General features: G+C 36.7%; 1 protein-coding gene across 4 annotated transcripts in view; it reads left to right on the top strand.

Annotated features, from left to right (window-relative positions):
- Positions 1-27,607, top strand: part of FCHSD2 (FCH and double SH3 domains 2) — a 292,250-nt gene that overhangs the window by 211,197 nt on the left and 53,446 nt on the right. For 3 of the 4 annotated variants that reach the window (XM_079928902.1, XM_079928903.1, XM_079928904.1), the window contains 2 exons: positions 216-338; positions 12,645-12,740. In XM_079928902.1, the coding sequence (XP_079785028.1) occupies positions 216-338; positions 12,645-12,740 (219 nt within the window). Of the gene's footprint in view, positions 1-215; positions 339-12,644; positions 12,741-13,989; positions 14,062-27,607 lie in introns of all 4 variants that reach the window. The other variant, XM_079928905.1, reaches the window with a different exon arrangement.

Here is a 27,607-nt window from a genome sequence, read left to right as displayed (position 1 = left end):
ATTGGGGTTTACCTTTTTTAGTTCCTATTTATTAGAGAAATTCATGTTTTCCCAAGTGATTGTTTAAGGTTTATATTTATTCTTACATAACGATCTATATCTTTTATTAATTTTTTATTAATAGATTTTAAACTGAACTTACCTTTTAAACAATAGGCATTGTGTGTCAAAGCTTTATCATAATTTTTTTGCTTTTGTTTACTCCTCTTTTACAGGCTCTTGATGGAAATGTATATGACCACCTCAAGGATTATTTAATAGCCTTCAGCCGGACGGAGCTAGAGACATGCCAAGCTGTGCAGAACACATTCCAGTTTTTATTAGAAACCTCCAGCAAGGCGAGTTACCTTTAGTGCAATATGTGATGTTATCCATTTTAGAATCTAAAATGTTTTTTGCATACAAACAAAATGAAGGTACCAATGACATTAGAAGAATGCTTTAAAGGACAAATTTCCTGGAAACGCTATTTCTTCTAACAAAATTGGAGCGTGTATTGTTCTCCTTGATGAAGGTCAAAAAAGTCTATTGCCATGTATGTTGCTCTTGAGAAGAATGGTTTAAAGAGCTTTTATCTTTCACTCAAATGAATTTTAAATACACTCAGTTTGTAAAACAACAAGGTCATGTGTCAGTGCGAAGAATAATAAAGGGGCACAAAAAGGAAAATTAGCATTTTATAATTGATAAAGAAATTAATGTTATAATATCTTGTTTTTAAAAATTAACCTTGCCTTCTATATGCTGTCATTCTTTGATAATAATCTTTTCATTCAAAAGTGTTGACATCCATCAACTTTGCTGGCCTGTCACACTGTTTACATAGAAAATAAATGAAATCGTTTTTCTTTAGGATCTGACAGATTAAAATTTTTTGCAGTAGAGAAACTGCCCTTTGGAAGATAAATTGTTCCTGCGATTAATAAATCTTATTTTCTTTCTGATAAATTAAGTGCATAATAAATGTTTCCTGACTGAATGAATACATTTATTAAAATATATTCATTTTATAACTGCTATTTTAAAAGATCCAGTTCAATTCTCCTTTTTGGCAGGAGGAGCAGGAACTAGCTAATACCTTAGAAAGTTGTTTGGAAAGGAATCAGGGTCTCCATCTCACAAGACAGTGTCCAAAGACAGGAAAGAAAAGGGACACAGACTTTTCTTCCTGAACGTCTCCATGTGTATTTATTCTTATTTTCAGTGTACCATAGCTCCAATTCTATTTTTAGAAAAACATTTAAAATGTTAAGTTGATATGGGAATACAAATATCACTAGTCTGGTGCTTTGAAATCCTGTCATATTTTTGTATTCTTATATTTTCACCCCCCAGGATTCAATAAAAGATATAAAAGGATGGATGTATAGAAAGGATAAATGGATGAATAGATGGATAGTTAAGTGAAAGAAAATGTAGAAAAATAATAATTGAAGAATCTAGGTAGTGGGTATATAGGTGTTTCTGTACAATTCTTTTTATTTTAACGTGTGTACATTTGACATCTTCCATGAGAGAATGTTGCAGGGAAAAGTCTATAAAAACATCTTGGTTTTGTTCCTTTTATGGAGAGGTTGATTTTTGACTAGTAATCAGATTGTTTATATTTATTGGTCCATTCAGATTTTCTGTTTCTTTTTAGTACATTTTGGTAACTTACACTTTCCTAGATGAATTGTCCATTTCATTTATCAAATTTGATGTCATAAATTTGCATATAAAGTTGTTTGCCTCTGTAGTTGTCTCCCTTTTCATTTCTAATATTGTTTGTGCTTTCTCTCTTACTTCGATTAGACTTACCAGTCTATTTTATTAATGTTTTCCAAGAGCCAGCTCTTCTTCTACTTCTCAATGTTATTGTTTCCTATCTCCTTAATTTCTGCCTTTATATTCATTATTTCTTTCTACTTTACTACAACTTATATTTTTATTCTTTTTCAGGCTTTTTTTCTATTAGGTTCTATATTTTCAGTCTTTCTTGTTTCCAAGTAAATCCACTTGAACCTAAAAAATTTCTCTTTCTGCTTTAATTGCAGTCTATGATATGTTTGTAGGGCTTTTTTATTGTTTCTGCATTCCACCCCCCCACCCCCGCCCCGTCATTAACCCATGAATTATTTAAAAGTGAGTTTTTCCAGTTTCCATTCAATGGGGGGAGTATGTAATAGGGTGGCATTTTTCATTTCTAATTTTATCAGAGAGACTGTCCCCAGACAGAATTCCTTGAAATCTCTTTTTCCAAGAATAAGTTAAGTTTGAATACACTACCTTTAGTTTATAAAACAGGTAAACATATAGTCTTTAAAATGTGCTAATATTTTATACAGCAGTTAACAATTTTCTAGGAGTTTTTAGCACATCCTCTGAGGTTGGTATTATCATGCTCATTTCATAGAGAGGAAAACAGACCCAGGAAGTTTATGTGGCTCGCCTGAGGTCACACACTCACACATAGTGTTTTCCATGCTCTACTACTATCTATGTTATCTCTTTAGCTTATATTATTTTCATAGAAAGTGAATTAAAAATGAATCAACTGATTTGGACACATAAAGAGATAAGCTTTTATTTTCCACTACATTCACTCATATGAGTATCTTACTCCCAGGGATGAGGAATAAATGAGATGCTCTTCTGTTTAGATTGAAAGTGGTAGTAATAAAACTTTTGTAAGAATGATGTAACTAGGAGTTGTGCCCTTTTGTTCCTAGTACCAGAAGAGCTCATACCTGTAAGTTTTATGCCACGTGTTTTTCTGTTACAAAGAGCTTGTTATGTTGCTCTTGTTATACTGCTAAAAGCAACCTAGTGATCTAATAACCCAAAAAGAAGTTTGAAACTCTTTTGGTTTTTATTCTACACCATTACTAGCTTGTCTTTTTTTTTTTTGCCGGGGGTGGGGGGGCGGAATTCATTTTTTTCCACATATCTAAATTGTAACTGTACATGTTCTCAAAGATATTTTGGAGGTAATCCATAGTGACACATTGTAAATTTTACGATGCCCTCTATATCTTTTATCCCCTAAAGGGAAACAGCTGGCCCTAGGAACTTTTGTTTAATTTTAATTATTTATGAAGCTTGCTTTTCTTCTTAATATTTTATGAAATGCTTTCTACATGTAACTGAAGCAGATGTTGTCAGAGATATTTTCTCTGGCATAGTTAATTCTAAAAGTAGTTCTTCTGGCCTTACAGTTTGTTTATGTGTGCTTGCTTTCTGTCTGCATAAGGGAATTCCTACCAATTAATAATGTAGATCTTTTAACAATTCAAAAATAACAATGTTATTCTATATTTCTTTGGAAATTAAATTGTCTAGTATTGTCATTCTTAATACCTTGAAGACTTACCAAAAAAGTAAAGTTAATAATATGAAGGGGAAAAATCACATGATCATCTCAAAGGACACAGGAAAAGCATTTGACAGAATTCAACACTCTTTTATTATAAAAATGCTCAGCAGATTAAGAATAGAAGGGAACTTCCTGAACATGGTAAAGGGCATTTTTTTAAAACCTACATCACATATCACACTCAATGGTGAAAGACTGAAAGCTTTCCCCACCTAAGATCAGGAACAAGACAAGGATGCCCACTTTTCACCACTAATATTCACCATTGTACTGGAAGTCCTGGTCAGAGCAATTAGGCAAGAAATAGAAATAGGAGGCACCAAATCAGAAAGAAAGAAGTAAAATTATCTATATTTGTACATGACATGATTATAGAAAATCCTATAGATTCCACAAAAGTCCTAGAGCTAGTAAATGAATTCAGCAGAAGTTGCAAATACAAAATCAAAACACAAAAATCTGTTGTGTTTCCATAATACTCCATCAATGAATGAACTGAAAGAAAATTAAGAAAATAATTCTAACTACAATACCATTTGAAGAATAACTACTTAGAAGTAAATTTATCCAAAACGTGAAAAACTTGTACATCGAAAACTACAAAACATGGCTGAAATTAAAGAAGACCTAAATAAATGGAAATAATAAATGTTTATGGATTGGAAGATTTCATATCACTAATATTTCAGTATTCCCCAGGGACTTCCCTGGTGATCCAGTGGGTAAGATTCCATGCTCCCAATGCAGGGGGTCCGGGTTCCATCCTTGATTGGGGAGCTGGATCCCTCATGCATGCTGCAACGAAGATGCTGCGTGCCGCAACTAAGACCTGGCTCAGCCTAAAAAAATAAATAAATATTTAAAAATATATATATTTCAATATTCCCCAAAGCAATCTAATCAAGATAGTATGGTAGTAGTATAAGGATAGACGTGTAGACCAGTAAGAATTGAGAGTCCAGAAATAAACTCAAACATCTGTGGCTAATTGATTTCGACAAGGTTGTCAAGGCCATTTGATAGAGAAGGAATAGTCTCTCCAATAAGAGGTGGTAAAACAACATGATAACCACATGCAAAAGAATAAAGTTAAACCCCTTCCTCACTCCATATATAAAAATTAACTCAAAATGAGTCAACAACCTAAAACTATAAAATTGTAGAAGAGAACAGAGGTAAACCTTTATTGGTTTTGCCAGTGTATTCTTAGATTTAACATGAAAGCTCAAGCAATAAAAGAAAAGATAGATAACTGAACTTCATCAAATTAAAAGTTTTTGTGCATCAAAGAACATTATCAAGAATGTGAAAAAGACAGTCCATAGAACGGGAGAAAATATTTATAAATCATGCGTCTGATAGGAATTTAATAATCAGAATATATAAATAACTTTTACAACTCAACACATAAAAGACAAATGACCAATTTGTCTTCAAATGACCAATTTGACTTCAAATGACCAATTTGACTTCAATAGACATTTTTCCAATGAAAATGTACACATGAAAAGATCCTCAGCACTGTTAGTCATTAGAGAAATGCAAATCAAAACCACAGTGAAATACCACTTCCCACCTGGTAGGATAACTTTAGTATTTAAAAACAAACACACACACAATAGCAAGTGTTGGCAAGGATGTGGAGAAATTAGAACCCTCGTACTGCGTTTGTAGGAATGTAAAATGGTGCAGCCACTGTGGAAGACAGTTCGATAGTTCCTCAAAAAGTAAGACACATGCAGGGGACACGGGTTTGTGCCCCGGTCCGGGAGGATGCCACATGCCGCGGAGCGGCTAGGCCCGTGGGCCATGGCTGCTGAGCCTGCGCATCCAGAGTCTGTGCTCCGCAACAGGAGAGGCCACAACAGTGAGAGGCCTGCGTACCACAAAAAAAATAATAAGACACAGAGTTACCATATGACTCGGCACTTCCACTTTAAGAGAATTGAAAAAAAGTGTTTAGGGCTTCCCTGTTGGCGCAGTGGTTAAGAATCTGCCTGCCAATGCAAGGGACATGGGTTCGAGCCCTGGCCTGGGAAGATCCCACATGCCATGGAGCAACTAAGCCCATGTGCTACAACTACTGAGCCTGAGCTCTAGAGCCTGCAGGCCACAACTACTGAGCCCACGTGCCACAACTACTGAAGCCTGCGCGCCTAGAGCCCGTGCTCCACAACGAGAAGCTACGACGATGAGAAGCCTGCACACTGCAATGAAGAGTAGCCCCCACTCACCACAGCTAAAGAAAGCTTGTACACAGCAACGAAGACCCAACACAGCCAAAAATAAATAATTAAATTTATTTTTTTTAAAAAGTGTTTAAACAAAACTTTGTACAGAAATGTTCACAGCAGTGTTATTCATAATAGCCAATAATTGTAAACACCCTAAGTGTCGATCAACTGATGATTAGATAAATAAAATACAGTATATCCATACAATGGAATATTATTTGTTCATAGAAAGGAATGAAGTACTGATACATCATACAACATGTGTCCCACAGAATAAAAAACATAAATAGATATTACCATATTAAAAGACGTTTGTATGGGCTTCCCTGGTGGTGCAGTGCTTGAGAATCTGCCTGCCAGTGCAGGGGGCACGGGAACGAGCCCTGGTCTGGGAAGATCCCACATGCCGTGGAGCAACTAGGCCCATGAGCCACAACTACTGAGCCTGCGCGTCTGGAGCTTGTGCTTCACAACAAGAGAGGCCACGACAGTGAGAGGCCCGTGCACCGCGATGAAGAGTGGCCCCCGCTAGCCGCAACTAGAGAAAGCCCACGCACAGAAACGAAGACCCAACACAGCCACAAATAAATAAATAAATAAATAAAAGATGTTTTTATGGCCTAGGTTGTGTCCCCCTAAAATTCATATGTTGAAGTCCTAACCTCTGGTTCCTCAGACTGTGACTGTTTTGGGGTATAGGGCCTTAAAAGAGGTTATTAAGGTAAAATGAGGTCATATGGACAAGCTCTAATCTAGCATGACTGGTGTCCTTATAAGAGGAGGTTAGAACACAAACAGGCACAGAGGGAAGACCATATGAAGACACTAGGGAAAGATGACCATCTACAAGCCAAGGAAAGAGGCCCTCAGAAGAAACCAACCCTGCCAACACCTTGATCTTGGACTTCTAGCCTCCAGAACTCTGAGGAAACAAGTTTATGTTGTTTAAGCCACCTCATCTGTGATACTTTGTTATGGCAGCCCTAGGAAACTAATACAGACGCTTATACTCACTATTAATCAAAGAAATGGAAATTCAAATCACCGTGAGATTCTATTCTATACTTATGAGATGGACAAAAACAGACAGGAATGACTGTTGGTGAGAATATGGATTAACAGAAACTCTTACACTGCCCCGAAGGGTACAGATTGATACATCCAATATAAAAACATTTGACATTATCTAGTCAATTTAAAGATGCACTTAGCTTATGACCCAGCAGTTCTACTGCTCGGAATATAACCTAGAGAAACTCTGGCACATGGGTACCAGGAGACTTTTGAAAGAATGTTCATAGCAACTTCCTTTATAAGACTAGAAAAAGCTAGAAATAACCCAGCTGTCCACTGACAGTAAGATGAATAATGGAATACAAGATAGCAATAAAAATGGAAGTTCTGGGGCTTCCCTGGTGGCGCAGTGGTTGAGAGTCCGCCTGCCGATGCAGGGGACACGGGTTCGTGCCCCGGTCCGGGAAGATCCCACATGCCGCGGAGCGGCTGGGCCCGTGAGCCATGGCCGCTGAGCCTGCGTGTCTGGAACCTGTGCTCCACAACAGGAGAGGCCACAACAGTGAGAGGCCCACGTACTGCAAAAAAAAAAAAAAAAAGGAAGCTCTGTAGGCACATGCATTAATATGGGTGAGATTCACAAATGTAATATTGAGCAAAAAGCAAATTGCACAACAAGGACCTACAGTATAGCACGGGGAACTATACTCAGTATTTGTAGTAACCTATAATGGAAAAGAATCTGAAAAAGAATATGTGTGTGTTTGTGCATGTGTGTGTATGGCTAAATCACTTTGCTTTACACTTGAAATTAACACAACATTGTAAATTAGCTGTACTTCAATTTTAAAAAAAAAGCAACTTGCAAAAGAATACACACACTAAGATGCCATTTATGCAGTGTTCAAAAATATCCAAGAAAACAGTATCATTTTGAGATACATCATATGTAGTAACACTATTAAAAGGAAAAAAGAAAAGAGGAGCTTGGTAAAATTCAGTAGAGTGGTTACATCTAGAGCAGCATGCATTTGCAGAGGGGCAGATATTCCCCAGGGGAGTAAAAATTGCTTCTGGCTTTTGAGGGGTGGTTTGCAAAAAAATGTTAGATATTACAGCATTCCATAATACATAAACATATATACAGTATATTTGTGGTATTAAAGTTTAATCAAAGAGGGAGATTAGGGAAAAAATGTCTTAAAAGGGTCCCTGGATTGGGGAGTGGGAGTGATAACACTTAAAAAACATTTAAAAAAAAAAAAACAGGTTGAGGAACATTCCTTTCGAAGGAACGTGGGAATGCAATAAGGAGAGGTTATATAGATTTTGACAGTAATAGTAATGTTTTATTTAATCTCAGTGATGGATACAGAGGTGTTCTTTAACAACTGTTTATTGAATGCTACTTTAGACAGAGTCACTGTGCTAGTTGCTGAAGGATGCATCAGTAATGAGATTTAAGGCCTGACCTCAGTTGTCACAGGGAATGACAGAGGGGAGCAGGAAGGGACTGGAGGGAAAGATTACAAAGGGGATGAGGAAACTTCTGAGAGTGAGGGATAAGTTCATTATCTTGATTGTGGTGATATTTTTACAGGTGTATAGGTAAGTTAAGACTTATCAAAGTATACACTTTAAATATGTACAGTTTATTGTATGTCACTTATACTTCAGTAACAGATTTACAGAGAGAGAGATTGGACATATATCCCAGAGAAAATGAAAATTTATTTTCACACAGAAACTTGGACACAAATGCTTTATTCATAATAGCCAAAAACTGGAAACTGCTTAAATGACCTTCAGTGAGTGAGGGATCAAACACATGGTGGTACTTCCATACTATGGAATACTACTCAGCAATAAAAAGGAGTGAACTGTTGATACATGCAACAACTTGGATGAACTTATAGGAAATTATGCTGAGTGAAAGTGGAAATCTCAAAAAGATATATGGTGAGACTTCCCTGGTGTTCCAGTGGTTAAGACTCGGTGCTTCCACTGCAGGGGGCATGGGTTCAATCCCTGGTCAGGGAACTAAGATCCCTCATGCCGTGCCACATGGCCAAAAAAGAAAAGATATATGCTGCATGATTCCATTATGTAACATTTGTGAAATAACATATTTATAGAAATAGAGAACAGATTAGCAATTGCCAGGAATTAGGGATGAAGAAAGTAGAGGGAGCTATTACGGAGTAGCACAAGGGAGTCATGTGGTGATGGTTCAGTTAAGTATCTTGATTGTGATAGTGGTTACATGAAGTTATACATATGATAAAATTGTATAGACCTCTACACATACACCACCCCAAAATGAGTGCATATATAACTGGTGAAATCTAAATAAGCTTTATGCTTTGTACCAGTGTCGATTTCCTGGTTTTGATATATACTATATTTATGCAAGACAGCGACATTGGGAGGTGCACAGGATCTCTTTGCAACTTCCTTTCAAAATGAATTGTTCAAGACAGAAGACCAGTAACTAACCCAGTACCTCTAGTGTACAGATCTTGTTTTCTATGTACTTTCTCCTACTCACTTAAAAAAAATAATAATAAAAGTAAATAAATAAAAACAGTGCTTCTTGGGAAAACAGCACTGATTCTAGATCTGGGACATGAAATATTTAAGGTAAATGTTAAATAATTTGTTGTAATGGAAAGCAAGGAAACTGTCAAAACTATCAAAAACTACTAGTCCCATCTCAAAGGGACTCAGGATGTGATCTTGCTAGCCAAAGATGGGATAATTTTAGCATCAATAATGATAATAACAACAGTAGATTAAAACACATCAAATATTTTAAAATCCATGACTTCATAATAATAATTTACTAAAGCTGTAATTGGTCATTCTTTGGAGGTTGCTAGGGAAACAGCTCAATTTGAAAACTAGATAATAAAGGGAAGAGGAAATGTTTATCCTGCCTTATACAAAATGTACCTCAAGGTAACTAAATAATTGACTTGGAAAGTTTTTCTTATGGAAGTATTCCAGCTAATAAATGAAAAAGGAATGATAGAATTCCTTGAAAAAGTGATAGAAAAAAATAGAAAAATCTCTAGTTTTTGTAACTCCTAATATGTTTAGGCATTTATCATCATAGGTCTGTTCGATTAGTTTCCTAGGCTGCTGTACAAATTACCATAAACTGGATGGCGTAAAATGACCGAAATTTATTCCCTCTGAGTTCTGGAGGCCAAAAGTCAGAAATGAAAGTGTCAGCAAGGCTGCACTCCCTCCAAAGGCTTCAGAGGATAATCAGTTTCTTACCTCTTCCAGCTTCTCATAGCTTGAGACATTTTTTGGTTTGTGGTCACATTACTCCAATCTCTGCCTCTGGTCTCATTGGCTCCTCTTCTGTCTGTGTTTTCTTCTGTTTGCCTTTTATAATGACATCACTTATCATTAGATTAAGGGCCCAACCACAGAATCCAGAATGACTTCCTAATCTCAAAATCCTTAACAATTACATCTGCAAAGGGCCTTTTTCCAAATGAGGTAACATTCACAAGTTCCAGGGATTAGGACGTGGACATCTCTTTTGGGGGGCCACCATTCATTCAGCCCACTACAACTGTTAATATCAAAAAGAGACGAGTCAGAGGCAAGCCTCTTCATAGAAGTAAACACCACCTTTTCAAAAAATAAAAATAAAACAAAAACCTAAACGCAAAGAAGCATCAACTTACAGGACGCACAAGAAACAGAATACTGCGAGGATGGAGTCAACAAAACTCAGACTGGGAAACTCTACAAAACAAAAACTCAGTTTCTTCAACAAATTGCAGGGGGGTGGGGGTAAGGGAGTTGAAGGAAGAAACCTATATATGAAAACAAACCTAAGCAACATCATCCATTTGCACTGTGGGAACCTTACTGTGATCCCAATTTGTAAAACTTTTTAAAATATGGAACAGAAATTTGAACATTTACTGGTTGTTTTATAATATTTTTTGTAAATTTTAATATGAATATATTTTTTAAAGTCTTTGTCTTTTAGACATTACACTGAAATATTTATAGATGAAATGATATGTCTAGGATGTGCTTCAATATAATTGGGGTGGAGGAGGAGCAGGTAAGTTTATAGATGAAACAAGAATTTGTGTTTTTGGAAGTTGGGTGGTAGGTACATGGGGATACATTATTCTGTTCTCTCTACTTTGAAATGTTCCGTAACAAAAAATTAAAAATTTAAAAAGGTTGATACTTCCCCCTTGAAAGAAAGAAAAAGAGGAAAGAAAGAAAGAAAAGGAAGTTTGGTTTGTGGTGCTTGAGAGGATAGGTTTAGCAACTAGAAGGATGATCCTCTTAGCTTTTTTCTGCATGGTGACTAGTGAGGCTGTGTCTCAGGGCTGTGTCAAGAGCTTTCACAGGGGACTTCCCTGGTGGTGCAGTCCTGTGTTCGATCCCTGGTCCTGGAAGATCCCACATGCTGTGGAGCAACTAAGCTACAACTACTGAAGCCCACGCACCCTAGAGCCCGCGTGCTGCAACTACTGAAGCCTGCGGGCCTAGAGCCCATGCTCCGCAGCAAGAGAAACTACCTCAATGAGAAGCCCACACACCGCAACGAAGAGTAGACTCTCTCCACAACTAGAGAAAGTCCGCACGCAGCAACGAAGAAACAACACAACCAACCAACCAACTAACCAATAAGTAAATAAATAAATAAATAAATTTAAAAAGAATAAAAAAGAGCTTTCACAGCTACTCTAGCTTAAAACTGGAATCCAGGAAAAGAAAAAAACACATTTCCCTTTGAGAATATGCTTATTCAGCCAGCCTTTCATGACCATATTTTTTCAACCACTCCTTCCTCCATCCCACCCCTTCAGTCTGGATTAAATAGCACCATCTTTTGTGCTCTCCTAGTACCTTCTACATACTTTGATAAGGCATTTTAATTGTGTAATCTGTTTAGTTCTCCCAGTTTCTAGATTATAAATTCCTCGAAGATATTAACTTTGTTTATTCATATTTATTCCTCTGTGTATTCCCCCTCTCTGCTGCATTTAACATTAGGCCTGGTAAGCTCTCTCAGTAAATGATTGTTGAATGGGGGTGGGAGGTGCAGAGGAGCAATAGAGAATTGGGTTGTGCTGGTAAATAAAATGCAGAATATACCTCCTACTTTCTCCATCTCCTGAATGAATTCTTTTCCCAGGACTACTAAAGTATAGCCGCAGAGCTGCTTTAAACTTTTCTTTCTTCTGCCCATCCTCTGGCAGAGGTGCTAATGAGCTGTAATATACTACAAATGAAAGAAGAGTTAAGGGTAAGCAGTGTAGCAAAATAGAAAATGGGTTTCTGCACAATCACATGTTGCTGATTTCCACTCTTTCCCAGAGTATATAATACAATGAATTCTTTTTAGATGACTGTCTTTCTGTGCTATTTGTTTTGTTACTTTATGTGTATTAGAATTCCCCTTCTTTATAAATTACTTTCTAGTCTGTCTTCTTGGTATGCTTTAAGATGGTAATTAGAATATAGCCTCCTTAAAAGGTGGCAAGAAGTACTGGAAAAATACTATTTTGTGTTACGTATAAGGTTATTTGGCAGTTTCCTAGTAGATGGCAATCTCCATAAAGCAAACTTTAAGAGGCCTACAAAACTTTAGAACTGAGAGAGACCTGACAAACTAATGTGCTTCCCTATTTGCACCCCCCACCCCCGACACGCCCCCACACCCCCACACCCCCACCCAATGTTCAAAAGAATAACATTTTGTGTAATAGCCATCTTTTTGTAGTCTTAAAGTAGTGCATATTGTCTAGTCCCCAAATCTGGGCTAGTTTCTAAACTAGTACTTTCCATGCTTAGATTCTTGAGAAAATGGGGCACAAGGATGACAACTATTATCTAAAATGAAAAAAAAAATTGTAATTATAATTTCTTTTTGACCACATAGTACTGGATGATTGCTCATTTTTGGAAAACAGCAGAATAAAGCTTAAACTTTAAAACACAATTATTGAACATTTTAACCTTATTAAAGACTTAAAGATATTTTATTTTCTCTTTAGGTGGTACGAGACTATAATCTTCAGCTGTTTTTACAAGAGAATGCTGTATTTCACAAACCCCAGCCCTTCCAGTTCCAGCCTTGTGACAGTGATACTGTAAGGGAATTCCAGATTTTCATTTCATTTGTCTTTAAGCTATGTTTGTTCTTAAATAACTACTATCCTTGGAATAGACAGACAAAAACTGAGTGTATCTCAATATTATAACAAAACTGTGAGGATGCAGAGAAACTGTGACATTTCTTCTTTCTAAAATGTGACTAACACGCCCAGTATCTTTATGCTAACAACTTTCTGCTTAATAGGGTTAAATCATAAAACAAGTTACTGGAAATCTGAAAACTGAACTGAGGGAAAAAGAAAAAAATACTCAATAAATTTTTTTCAATTCAAATGTAAATTACATACTTTCTATTCATGAAATTCTTCACATGCATACCCTTCCGAAGAAACCAGTGGTTAAGTTTTAACCAGAATAGAATTAATAAATAGAATAATGAATATATGCATACAAATATTTTTACTGGTTTTATTAAAAATTATAGACCCTTTATAATTCCTTTCAGATTTCTTAGAATGTTAAAGTATTAACACAAATGCCAAATTGGCAGTGTTTAAAAAACAATCATTAATCATACATTTTTATCCTTGAGTTTAATCTATGAAAAATGATAGCCATTTTTTAATTAAAGAAAAAGAACCAGAATACTAATTTAATGACATTTTTTAAAAGGTATTTAACTTCTGCAAGTTGAGAAAGCACATGTTGGCATATCTAGCACGTTCTCTCAATGCAGGCAAACCAAGAGGGAAGTCAAGTTGTATTGGTAAAGTCTGTTGGTAAACCTAGAATCAAAACCAGGGGAGTTTATGATATCAGAGTTTAATGGTATCAGTTTAATAGAAACCTTTGCTGGAGATATCTTCATTACTTTTCCTACTAAATTTTAAGTAGCCCTGTTAGTGGCTATATAAAGAAATGTAGGAAATCAGCATTTCCCTCTAGATTTATTAACCCTTGCCCTTTATAGTAGCGCCTTTTTTTATCGACCAGCTTTTGCTGAATGACTCGGAGACATTGTCCTGAGGATACAGGGTATGGACAAGTTTGCCAAGCTTGACTTAAAATTATGACTAATTTGAGATTATTTTATCTTTGCCCATTTTCCTCAGGAAAATCAGAATAATAGTGACTCTCATCTCACTCATCCAAAGCCCAATGACAACCTGAAATCCTTCATTGTTTCTGAACACTGTGCTAAATGTTCTTAGCTGTGTGTCCCTGTTTGCCTTAAAATTCTAACTCTATGCTGTTTTCTGTCCTTGTGCAATCTGTACTGGGCAGAGTTTAAAAGCTGCCCAGCTGGTGGATATTGAGCTCTCCCCTGTCAGTGCTCTGAGAATGACCATAGCTGAGGTATATGGGGGTGTGGGTCAAGGGTGGGAGGGATGGGGGGTGTGGGTTTGCATGCTGATGAAGGGTGGGACCTGGTATTGGAATGAAAGTTATAAATATATGTGTAAGGGGCTACTGAATGCATAAGCTGGGGCTTTCCGTTTTTCCCTTATAAATTAGGGATTTCTTTTCCTCTTTATAGTGAAAAGATTGAGCTTTTCATTTGTCATCTTGTCTGAAGCACCTTAGTTTTCCTCAGCAGGAGTGCTGGAAAGAACCTTAGAGCTAACTTGCCTTTGTTAAAGAGGAAACTGAAGCCTAGAAAGGAAGAGAGACTTGTCCAGAGTCATACAGTGAATTAATGACACATTAATGTCTTGATTGCAGTTTAATGTTCTTTCCACATGCTACTCTGTTTTCTAAGAAGAAATGTTCAGCACTTGGGGAGCAGTTAATTTTTTCATAATGGAAAAAGATAAATGCTCACACATTTGTAAAAATCATCCCAGATTGTCAACCACTGAAAAAGTCTTTAGAATAATCATTTTGAAAATGTTTTTACCTGTAAAATTTGTTGTATGTACTTTTTGTTTTGTTGTAGATTAAGTATTCTTACTGCTCACAAAGAGTAAAATCCCAAATAATTGTTTTTACTCAGTATGGACTAGTACTGTTCTTTCATATGAGAATGGAACCATTGTTTACTTGCTTTTCTGGTTTCCTCTTGGAAAAGCCTGTCACGGAGAGTGCCAGTCAGTGCCCCATTAACTTACTCCTCCTGCCGGGGAAATGCAGGGCATGTAGGAAGCACTAATTGCCACTATCTTCTGTCGTATTTCTGAAATTGCTATTGTTACTATCCTATTTTGGAGCATATTTTAATTCAACAGACACTGAGTCCCTACTGCATCTGAGTGCCAGTCGTTCAGATAGAAGCTGAGGATAGCTATTACATGTTAAGAGCCTGGACTAGATGAGCTCACTGACATGTACACAAATAAGTAAAATATAATGAGGCAAGTGCTGTATATGTTAGAGTGCTCCTGCTGTCCATTGATGGATACAGTTAATGCATCCTGATGTAGTATAATTTTTTTTTTGCGGCACGCAGGCCTCTCACTGTTGTGGCCTCTCCCGTTGCAGAGCACAGGCTCCGGACGCGCAGGCTCAGCGGCCTTGGCTCAAGGGCCCAGCCGCTCTGCGGCATGTGGGATCTTCCCGGACCGGGGCACGAACCCATGTCCCCTGCATCGGCAGGCGGACTCTCAACCACTGCGCCACCAGGGAAGCCCTGATGTAGTATAATCTTTTTACAAATTTTTTGAGGCATATTTACATATCATATAATTCACCCATTTCAAGTATATTATTCACTGATTTTTAGTAAATTGACCAAATTTTACAACCATCATCACAAGTAAGTTTTAGAACATTTTCATGACCCCAGTAAGATCCCTCACGTCCGTTTACTGTTAATCCCTATTCCCATCCCCTGCCCAGGCAACCTCTAGTCTATTTTCTTTCTCTATAAGTTTCCGTTTTCTAGAAATTTCGTGTAAATTGAATCATACAATATGTGGTCTCTTATGTCTTGCTTCTTTCACCTAGCATGTTTTTGAGGTTCATCTATGTCTTAGAATGTATCAGTAGTTTGTACCTTTTTAATTACTGAACAGTGTTATGAATATACCACATTTTGTTTATCTGTTCATCAGTGATAGACACTTAGGTTGTTACCCACTTTTGGCTATTATCAATAATGCCGATATTAACATTTGTGTACAAGTCTTTGTATGAATATGTTTTCAATACTCTTGAGTTGCTGAGTCTTATGGTAAATTTGTTTCACTTTTTAAGAAATTGACAAACTGCTACAAAGTGGCTACCATTTTGTGTTTCTACTACCATTGTATATGGGTTCTTGTTTCTCCACATCTTCACTTCCATTTGTTATTGTCTCTCTATCTCTTTGCTTATAGCCATCCTAGAGGATGTGAAATAGTATCTCATTGTGGTTTTGATTTGCATTAACCTAATGACTGATGATGTTGAGTATCTTCTAATGAGCTTATTAGTGATTCATATATTTACTTTGGTAAAATGTCTATTCATATCTTTTGTCTTTTTTTTATCAGATTGTTTGTCTTCTTAGTATGAATTAGATCTTGAAGATGAATTGAAATTTACTTTGCAGTGGTTGAAAAACAACATGCCAGGAAGTGAAAATAACAATTGAAAATAATGAAAATAATAGGTGAAATTCACTGAAGATTTGTTTCATGCTAGATATTTTTCTAATTGCATTGCCTGTATTAACTCATTTAGTCCTCTCAACAATCCTATATTTTAGGTTCTCTTTTTAATCCTCATTTTATAGTTGAGGAAACTATAGTTAAGAAATTTGCTCAATATCACTCAGCTAATAAGTGTTGGAGCCAGAAAAGCTTGAAAGTGCATCACCTGTTGAAATAGCAAGGAGGTTTGGTATGGTGATGGTGTTGAACAACACCATAAATGTAGGTTGCAACCAGATTTTGTGTATGAGTTTTACATATGGTAGTATATGGAGAACTATGGAATGTTTTCAAGTAGGACAGTGATATGATAATTGCAGATGGATTCCCCCTGCGGGACAGTAGTGTTCCTTAATTTTATTTTGGATTTTATAATTTATATTAGGAACTTTGAACTCCTTATGGATTTAACACCTTCATTTTTCACTCAATAGATATTTATTGTATATAATTTGTATATACCCTTGCCTTATATAGAGATGAGTAGTCAATAAATATTTGATCTAGATTTAGGTAAGATGCATTCAGGAAAGCCATAGGACTTTTAAAGTCACCACCATGATTAAATTTAACTTAATTTTCTTCTGAAGGTTTTCATATATTATCTTAACATTTTTTTTAAAAACTTCTTAATATAACCCATCTCAAATTCCAGTATTTTCCCTACAAAAGTCAAAAATGTCCAGTTGAAAACATACAGTCACAGTATTACCACTGGAATTTAATTAAGGGTTGAAATTATTGCACTTCTTCTTTTTGTGGCTTATCTTTTTTTATCTGTAGGTAAATCAAAATTCCTTTTCATTTTATTTTAATATATGATTATTTTGAGTCATGTTTTAGAATGATATACCAAAAGGAACTGGCCAAAATGATTTTATAAGGTCACAGTTATCTATTCTGTGCAGCCATAGAATTAAATTAGGAATCTTAGTTTAACCATAAGATGGTTACAAGTGACAGTGATCAGTGGCAAGTTTCATCTAATGTAGTAATTTAGTAGCTGGCTCATGGTTAATACTGAAATATTTCCATGTCTGTATTTCCATATAGAGTTACTGATTTCTAAAGTATCCTTTCTTTATTCTTCTTTATATCTTCTGGTATCAGATGATACCAGAAAGTCAAAAATCTTTCTAGAAATAGTAAAGTTCACCTTTCTTCACTGAAATGAAAGTTTTTAATACAAGATTGTTCTGAGAAGGATATGGAATGTAGCCTAAAATTTTTTTAAAATAACTTTTAAAATTTTATTATTATTTTTTTTGGGCTGCTTTGGGTCCTTGTTGCCACATGTGGGATCTTTGTTGTGGCATGTGGGATCTTTTTTAGTTGTGGCTTGAGGGCTCTTAGTTGCTGCATGCGGGATCTAGTTCCCTGACCAGGGATGGAACCCAGGCCCCCTGCATTGGGAGCGTAGGGTCTTAACCACTGGACCACCAGGGAAGTCCCAGTGAGAGAATTTACATTTATCAGGCTCTCTATGTTGAAGAGTCATTCAGCTGTCACATGGGTCATACTTGTATTAGGGATTCATACAGGTGTTGTACAATGAGAAATCATGGGCTTTGGATTCAAATCCTGGCTGTGCTGTGTGCTAGCTGTGTTTATTTATTTATTTACATCTTTATTGGAGTATAATTGCTTTACAATGGTGTGTTAGTTTCTGCTTTATAACAAAGTGAATCAGCTATACATATACATATATCCCCATATCTCTCCCCTCTTGCGTCTCCCTCCCTCCCACCCTCCCTATCCCACCCCTCTAGGTGGTCACAAAGCACCGAGCTGATCTCCCTGTGGTACACGGCTGCTTCCCACTAGCTATCTATTTTACATTTGGTAGTATATATAAGTCCATGCCGCTCTCTCACTTCATCCCAGCTGACCCTTCCCCCTCCCCGAGTCCTCAAGTCCATTCTCTAGTAGGTCTGCGTCCTGCCCCTAGGTTCTTCGTAAACACATGAAAGAATGCTCAACATCATTAATCATTAGAGAAATGCAAATCAAAGCTACAGTGAGGTATCACCTCACACCAGATAGAATGGCCATCATCAAAAAATCTACAAACAATAAATGCTGGAGAGGGTGTGGAGAAGAGGAAACCCTCTTGCACTGTTGGTGGGAATGTAAATTGATATAGCCTCTATGGAGAACAGTATGGAGGTTCCTTAAAAAACTAAAAACAGAACTACCATATGACCCAGCAATCCCACTACTGGGCATATACCCTGAGAAAATCATAATTCAAATAGAGACATGTACCACAATGTTCATTGCAGCACTATTTACAATAGCCAGGACATGGAAGCAACCTAAGTGTCCATCGACAGATGAATGGATAAAGAAGATGTGGCACATATGTACAATGGAATATTACTCAGCCATAAAAGGAAACGAAATTGAGTTATTTATAGTGAGGTGGATGGACCTAGAGTCTGTCACAGAGTGAAGTAAGTCAGAAAGAGAAAAACAAATACCGTATGCTAACACATATATATGGAATAAAAAAAAAAGTTAATGTGTTTATTTTTATTTACATATTTATATATATTTAACCTCTCTGATTTAGCTTCCTTGTATGAAATGACTCTATTGAGTTTGAAAATTAAACTTGACTCAGTGCCTTGCACATAGTAGATAGAAAATAAATGTTGACAGCCTTTTTTTTTTTCTATCCACAAGACAGGCATATTTCATTTTTTTAGGTTGTGCCACTAATTACTATAAGAAATACTAAAATATCAAATATAGAAGACATTACCAAGATTATAAAATATTGCAGTCATGGCCCCCAGTTCTCAACTCCCTTACTGAGTCTATCACTGAAAGTCCCTTGGGACTTCTGCTCTCCTATTTTATTCTACAAGGCATAACTCACCAACCTCTCAGCAGTTTTTAAGGCTAAAAGGCAATCTGTGTGGAATAAAGAGTAGCCAATAGCTAACGATTACTGTCCATTCTTATTCTTCTTATAAGAACATGACTTGCCTTGCTCAGCATCTCTCTGCCCTGTATACATCTCAGTGTGTCTCCCTTCCATTACCAGAACTAATGATGTGTACCCTTAGGGAGCATTTCCTCACATCCTGTGAAAAAGGACAAGGTCAACCTGGGATGGGAAATAATACGAGAAACATGCACGTCCACAAAACTTAGATAAGTATGACCTATACAAGCAGGAAAAACTTAAGGAAACGTTTCCCTCAAACTTCCTGGTGAGGATGAGAAGACCTTTTCCTCTTTACCTTCTCTGAACTGCAAATAATAAGAACTTCACGTATAATGATAAAAGAAAAGAGCTGACATTAAATTTCCAACATATGATCTTTTCCTGTTATTTGAACTGCTAGTTCTGATACTTAATTCTGCCTTCTATAGATTAACAGTTATATTAAGAAGACCACTTGCTGCAATTAGGATTTTGCACATTAACGTTTCACTTACGTGGGGCATTTTATGCATCTATTTAAAAATAAGTATTTAGCAAAAATGCCCTTGTCTATATGGAGGCAATATATCATGCAGAGAATTTACCTGAAAATTCTCATTGTTACAAGTGGCTCTTTCTGTTGATGGGAATCTTATATTGCATATAGCATTGGCTCATCATCATGAAAGCATTGTGATAGAGAATTTATGAAAAATCCTCCTGTTGGGTAAATAGGTACCATCATCTTGTACATATACTGGCAACAGTATCCAGAAATGGAAGACCCTGATTATAGACATGTGTCACTTTCTAGAATCAGCAGTACCTACAGTCAAGTGTTCAAAGGGGTCTGTCCTAAATTCTAGAGCCTTTCAAAAAGGACTTAGTTTTCACAGAAAACTTACAATCTATATAATAGATCTTTCTCCCAGTCTGGTGCCTTTTCTAGCCAGTGAGAGGAATCCAGAGCTTTCCATAGATGCCTTGGTAACGTACTGACATGCAAGGAGCCTGGAAGTTCACTTTTTTTTTTAATATACCTTGTGATTATAGCTCTTAAAGCAAAGTCTCTGTTAGAGCTACCAAACTAAAGGTATTCTCCTCCTGAGGTTGTTCCATCCAATCATGCCTCTACATACGTCTAGAGAGTACCAGACACAAGGTTTTTTGTAGTCTTTTGTTTTCATGTCAGGGACATATTCTCCTTTCAGATTTACCTTTGATATTCTAAGCCAAGACAAGAGAAGGGTATTCCTTTTTCAGAGTACTCATTAGTTCCTCAGCCCAGCCTTACTGTAATTGTATATCCTCTTCCTCAGTTGTCCAAGGTTTTCCAGAAATGTTCAAAAGCTCAAGCAGCATTAATTGTCTTCTAGTTTACTCCCCTGAGAGACAAGGCACACTCAACCCAGTTATCCGGATGAGTTGCCACTTCTCTTCTAAGTGAAAGTGCTGCTCTCCAAGCATAGTTAAATCAGGATTAAGTTAAATTATGTCTCATGAGGAACACTGCTACACTTCTCTCCACAAAATATGTGACTTAAAGATCCACGGTCTCGGACTTCCCTGGTGGTCCAGTGGTAGAGACTCCGCACTTTCACTGCAAGGGGCACAGGGTTCGATCCCTGGCTGGGAAAGTTCCACATACTGTGCAGTGTGGCAAAAAAAATAAAAATAAAAGATCCACAATCTCCTATCAAAAGCTTTCAGTCAGTGTGTCTCAAAATTTGGAATCTTTCAGGTTTTAGAAAGGTAATCCATCTGTCATATACTGTGTAACACCCTGAGCAGGGTGTATGGAAGTACTCAGTGATCAAACACAGCATCTTTGCAATAAAACATTTGAATATTCACATCAAATGAAATAAATAAAAACTATAAATAACCTCTCTTTAGTTCAATTCAAATTTTAGCTCCAAACTTACCGAAAAGAAAAGGAAAAAAAACTTAATGATTTTCAGAGCGTTTTGGATTTCAAAATTACAGGACTGTGAACTTGTATAAACATGAGTGCTAAGAATGTAATAGCATACAAAGATCCAGATGCTTTTTACTTGAAGAGGTCCTTCTGAGAACAAATAATAATTAACTTTCTTAAAATAATTAACAGTGTAGTATTAAATTTCATAAAGAATAAGCTGGATCAAATATTTAACACAATACATCTCTTATCTACCAGTAAACAAGTAGTGCAGATCCCTTGAATGAGGGTTAATAAGATTGTTCCTGGCATACGATATTAGCATGACAACCCTAACATTATCTTCCTTGAAAATGGATTGGAATGCTAGTATTTTACTCTGTTAGTGGTTTTCATTCATCCTACATGACCATCTCTTTTCCTCTCTTTCAAATGGTTATATTTTGGTTACAGACTTGAAAAATAATGACTATGTTTCTTGTGTGAAAATCAGCTTTTCTATCCCTACTCACTTTGTCCTTCTGCGTGCAGGCTCAGATATATGTCTGAACCTTCTATACCCTTATGCTAGCCTTAAAATGAACTGAAATCATATCTTTCTCTAAGGACAAAACAGTTAAGATGACTTAAAGACTAATATACCAAGAATATATTGGAATGAGCGGGAATTCCCTGATGGTCCAGTGGTTAGGACTCCTCACTTTCACTGCCAAGGGCCTGGGTTCAGTCCCTGGTCAGGGAATTAAGATCTTGCAAGCTGCACAGCCAAAAAAAATAAAAACACTCTGTAGTGTAGTTCTTTAAAGTTATTTAATAACTGTAAATTTTGAAGACTGTATTTTAATATTACTTTCTAAAAAGATTTGTAATTTTTAAAAACAACATTGCTAGGCTCGGAAAGCCTTCCTAAACTCTTGAAAGAGTTTGGCTTTTGTTTTTCTAAAAACAAAATTAAATCAAAAGATGTCTCTTCTTTTCTTTTGTTTTTGGCTGCATCATACGGCTTTCGGCATCTTAGCTCTCTGCCCGCCTGACTAGGGATGGAACACATGCCCCCTGCAGTGGAAGTGCGGAGTCCTAACCACTGGACCACCAGGGAAGTCCCTAAATCAAAAGATGTCTTAACATTTAAGTAAAAGCCTAGACAAAATTTCATTGAAAAGAAATTTGTATTTTAGCAATGTCTTTTTCAATATTACTATCTCTATCTATGTTATCAATATTGGCGTTAGATAAATTGAATAATTAATGAGACAGTATGGTCATATAAAAATAGCAAGGAATCTCGAGAGGTCTCAATACAAGCTCTAGATCCAGCACTTACTGGCTTAGTGGCTTCAGAAAGGCACATACCTTTTTTGAGCCTAGATTTCCATACCTATAAATTGAGAATAGTACCTATTAGTATTGTTTTGAGAACTAAATGTATGTAAAGCAGTTAGCACAGAGCTTAAATAGTCAATAAATGATACCCCTTTTTAAAATTAACATAGCTTTATAGTTTTCTAATTATAAAAAAGCATATGGCTTCGCTGGTGGCGCAGTGGTTGAGAGTCCGCCTGCCGATGCAGGGGACACGGGTTCATGCCCTGGTCCGGGAAGATCCCACATGCCACGGAGCGGCTGGGCCCGTGAGCCATGGCCACTGAGCCTGCGTGTCCGGAGCCTGTGCTCCGCAACGGGAGAGGCCACAACAGTGAGAGGCCCGCGTACCACCAAAAAAAAAAAAAAGCATAAAAAAAAGTTTTCACCTGAACCCTCACTGTTCAGAGGTAATATTTTGGTAATATTTTGGTCAGTATCCTTCTGAACATCTCTCTGCAGGTACCTACTTACATAGATGCGGATACACAACTTTGTATAAGTAGATTTAAAATAGACTTGAATTTAAGCTTTTTTTTTTCATTCAGTAGTATATCATAGATACCTAATATTTACATTATCTATACTCCCTAACCATCTCAGAAATTTGACATCCTGACCTCCCGTCAAGTGGTTTGTCTTTATGTTTTTCATTTCCAGTACCTCCTAAAATTATGTCACGAATTTAAAATTCCAAGTAAATTAAAAATATGTTTTAAGAATATTTTTATTATTTTTACAGCGGCTCTTCTGTTCTTGAGTTAGGCGAGGCTCTCAGATAATGCTAAAAAGAAATTTGGAGCTCAGAGCAGTAGCAGTAGAATAGCAAAATTTCTGGGTCTCTTATCCAGAGAAACAGACTGTTCCCTCTGCTTACAGCCAATACATGAGCCTGTTTGTTCTCCTAAAATTAATTTCAGCACTGGTAAGGATCTGAGATTTCATCTCATCTTCAGTTATCTTGATTTTCAATTGAGAAAGCTGAGGCCCAGAGAGAAAGTTAAGTACATTACCCAGGATGACACAGCTAGATTTCTTTGGGAAGTAAATATTATATATGTACAATGTAAATGTATTTGAGGAGTAAATGTACTTCATTTTTAATGGCTACTTTTTTTTAACATCTTTATTGGAGTATAATTGCTTTACAATGGTGTGTTAGTTTCTGCTTTATAACAAAGTGAATCAGTTATACATATACAAATGTCCCGATATCTCTTCCCTCTTGCATCTCTCTCCCTCCCACCATCCCTATTCCACCCCTCTAGGTGGTCACAAAGCACCGAGCTGATCTCCCTGTGCTGTGTGGCTGCTTCCCACTAGCTATCTGTTTTACGTTTGGTAGTGTATATATGTCCATGCCACTCTCTCACTTTGTCCCAACTTACCCTTCCCCCTCCCCCTATCCTCAAATCCATTCTCTAGTAGGTCTGTGTCTTTATTCCCGTCTTGCCCCTAGGTTCTTCATGACCATTTTTTTTTTCTTTAGATTCCATATATATGTGTTAGCATACTGTATTTGTTTTTCTCTTTCTGACTTACTTCACTCTGTATGACAGACTCTAGGTCCATCCACCTCACTACAAATAACTCAATTTCGTTTCTTTTTATGGCTGAGTAATATTCCGTTGTATATATGTGCCACATCTTCTTTATCCATTCATCTGTCGATGGACACTTAGGTTGCTTCCATGTCCTGGCTATTGTACATAGAGTTGCAATGAACATTGTGGTACATGACTCTTTTTGAAGTATGGTTTTCTCAGGGTATATGCCCAGTAATGCGATTGCTGGGTCATATGGTAGTTCTGTTTTTAGTTTTTTAAGGAACCTCCATACTGTTCTTCATAGTGGCTGTATCAATTTACATTCCCACCAACAGTGCAAGAGGGTTTCCTCTTCTCCACACCCTCTCCAGCATTTATTGTTTGTAGTTTTTTTGATGATGGCCATTCTGACCAGTATGAGATGATACCTCATTGTAGTTTTGATTTGCATTTCTCTAATGATTAATGATGTTAAGCATTCTTTCATGTGTTTGTTGGCAATCTGTATATCTTCTTTGAAGAGATGTGTATTTAGGTCTTCTGCCCATTTTTGGATTGGGTTGTTTTTTTTTTTGATATTGAGCTGCATGAGCTGCTTGTAAATTTTGGAGATTAATCCTTTGTCAATTGCTTCATTTGCAAATATTTTCTCCCATTCTAAGGGTTGTCTTTTCATATTGTTTATGGTTTACTTTGCTGTGCAAAAGCTTTGAAGTTTCATTAGGTCCCACTTGTTTATTTTTGTTTTTATTTCCATTTCTCTAGGAGGTGGGTCAATAAGGATCTGGCTGTGATTTCTGTCATAGAGTGTTCTGCCTGTGTTTTCCTCTAAGAGTTTGATAGTGTCTGGCCTTACATTTAGGTCTTTAATCCATTTTGAGTTTATTTTTGTGTATGGTGTTAGGGAGTGTTCTAATTTCATTCTTTTACATGTAGCTGTCCAGTTTTCCCAGCACCACTTATTGAAGAGGCTGTCTTTTCTCCACTGTATATTCTTGCCACCTTTATCAAAGACAAGGTGACCATATGTGTGTGGGTTTATCTCTGGGCTTTCTATCCTGTTCCATTGATCTATCTTTCTGTTTTTGTGCCAGTACCATACTGTCTTGATTACTATAGCTTTGTAGTATAGTCCAAAGTCCGGGAGCCTGATTCCTCCATCTCCATTTTTCTTTCTCAAGATTGTTTTGGCTATTCGGGGTCTTTTGTGTTTCCATACGAATTGTGGAATTTTTTGTTCTAGTTCTGTGAAATTGAGAAAGCTGAGGCCCAGCTTTCAATTGAGAAAGCTGAGGCCCAGAGAGAAAGTTAAGTACATTACCCAGGATGACACAGCTAGATTTCTTTGGGAAGTAAATATTATATATGTACAGTGTAAATGTACAGTGGTAGTTTGCCACTGGTAGTTTGATATGCCAGTGGTAGTTTGATAGGGATTGCACTGAATCTGTAGATTGCTTTGGGTAATATAGTCATTTTCACAATGTTGATTCTTCCAATCCAAGAACATGGTATATCTCTCTATCTATTTGTATCATCTTTAATTTCTTTCATCAGTGTCTTATAAGTTTCTGCATACAGGTCTTTTGTCTCCTTAAGTAGGTGTATTCCTAGATATTTTATTCTTTTTGTTGCAGTGGTAAATGGGAGTGTTTTCTTAATTTCACTTTCAGATTTTTCATCATTAGTGTATAGGAATGCAAGAGATTTCTGTGCATTAATTTTGTATCCTGCTACTTTACCAAATTCATTGATTAGCTCTAGTAGTTTTCTGGTAGCATCTTTAGGATTGTCTATGTATAGTATCATGTCATCTGCAAACAGTGACAGCTTTACTTCTTCTTTTCCAATTTGTATTCCTTTTATTTCTTTTTCTTCTGTGATTGCTGTGGCTAAAACTTTCAAAACTATGTTGAATAATAGTGGTGAGAGTGGCAACCTTGTCTTCTTCCTGATCTTAGAGGAAATGGTTTCAGTTTTTCACCATTGAGGACAATGTTGGCTGTGGGTTTGTCATATATGGCCTTTATTGTGTTGAGGAAAGTTCCCTCTATGCCTAGTTTCTGGAGGGTTTTTATCATAAATGGGTGTTGAATTTTGTCGAAAGCTTTCTCTGCATCTTTTGAGATGATCATACGGTTTTTCTCCTTCAATTTGTTAATATGGTGTATCACATTGATTTGCATATATTGAAGAATCCTTGCATTCCTGGGATAAACTCCACTTGATCATGGTGTATGATCCTTTTAATGTGCTGTTGGATTCTGTTTGCTAGTAGTTTGATGAGGATTTTTGCATCTATGTTCATCAGTGATATTGGCCTGTAGTTTTCTTTCCTTGTGACATCTTTGTCTGGTTTTGGTATTAGGGTGATGGTGGCCTCATAGAATGAGTTTGGGAGTGTTCCTCCCTCTGCTATATTTTGGAAGAGTTTGAGAAGGATAGCTGTTAGCTCTTCTCTAAATGTTTGATAGAATTCGCCTGTGAAGCCATCTGGCCCTGGGCTTTTGTTTGTTGGAAGTTTTTTTCGTTTTGTTTTGTTTTGCGGTACATGAGCTTCTCACTGTTGTGGCCTCTCCCGTTGCTGAGCACAGGCTCCGGACGCGCAGGCTCAGCAGCCATGGCTCACAGGCCCAGTCGCTCCGCGGCATGTGGGATCTTCCCGGACCAGGGCACGAACCCGTGTCCCCTGCATCAGCAGGTGGACTCTCAACCACTGCGCCACCAGGGAAGCCCTGTTTGTTGGAAGATTTTTAATCACAGTTTCAATTTCAGTGCTTGTGATTGGTCTGCTCATATTTTCTATTTCTTAGCGGTTCAGTCTTGGAAGGTTGTGCATTTCTAAGAATTTGTTCATTTCTTCCAGATTGTCCATTTTATTGTCATATAGTTCCTTGTAGTAATCTCTCGTGATCCTTTGTATTTCTGCAGTGTCAGTTGGTACTTCTCCTTTTTCATTTCTAATTGTATTGATTTCAGTCTTCTCCCTTTATTTCTTGATAACTGTGGCTAATGGTTTATCAATTTTGTTTATCTTCTCAAAGAACCAGCTTTTAGTTTTATTGATCTTTGCTATCGTTTCCTTCATTTATTTTTCATTTATTTCTGATCTGATCTTTATGATTTCTTTCCTTCTGCTAACCTTGAGGTTTTTTTGTTCTTCTTTCTCTAATTGTTTTAGGTGTAAGGTGAGGTTGTTTATTTGAGATGTTTCTTGTTTCTTAAGGTAGGATTGTATTGCTATAAACTTCCCTCTTAGAACTGCTTTGCTGCATCCCATAGATTTTGGGTTGTCGTGTTTTCATTGTCATTTGTTTCTAGGTATTTTTTGATTTCCTCTTTGATTTCTTCAGTGATCTCTTGGTTATTAAGTAGTGTATTGTTTAGCCTCCATGTGTTTGTATTTTTTACAGATTTTTTTCCTATGATTGTTATCTAGTCTCATAGCATTGCAGTCAGAAAAGATACTTGATATGATTTCAGTTTTCTTAAATTTACCAAGACTTGATTT

Source organism: Stenella coeruleoalba (genome assembly GCF_951394435.1).
Source record: "Stenella coeruleoalba genome assembly, chromosome: 8".
Taxonomy (NCBI): domain Eukaryota; kingdom Metazoa; phylum Chordata; class Mammalia; order Artiodactyla; family Delphinidae; genus Stenella; species Stenella coeruleoalba.
Note: the sequence above shows the minus strand (reverse complement) of the source record. Positions and strands in the feature narration are given on the sequence as shown.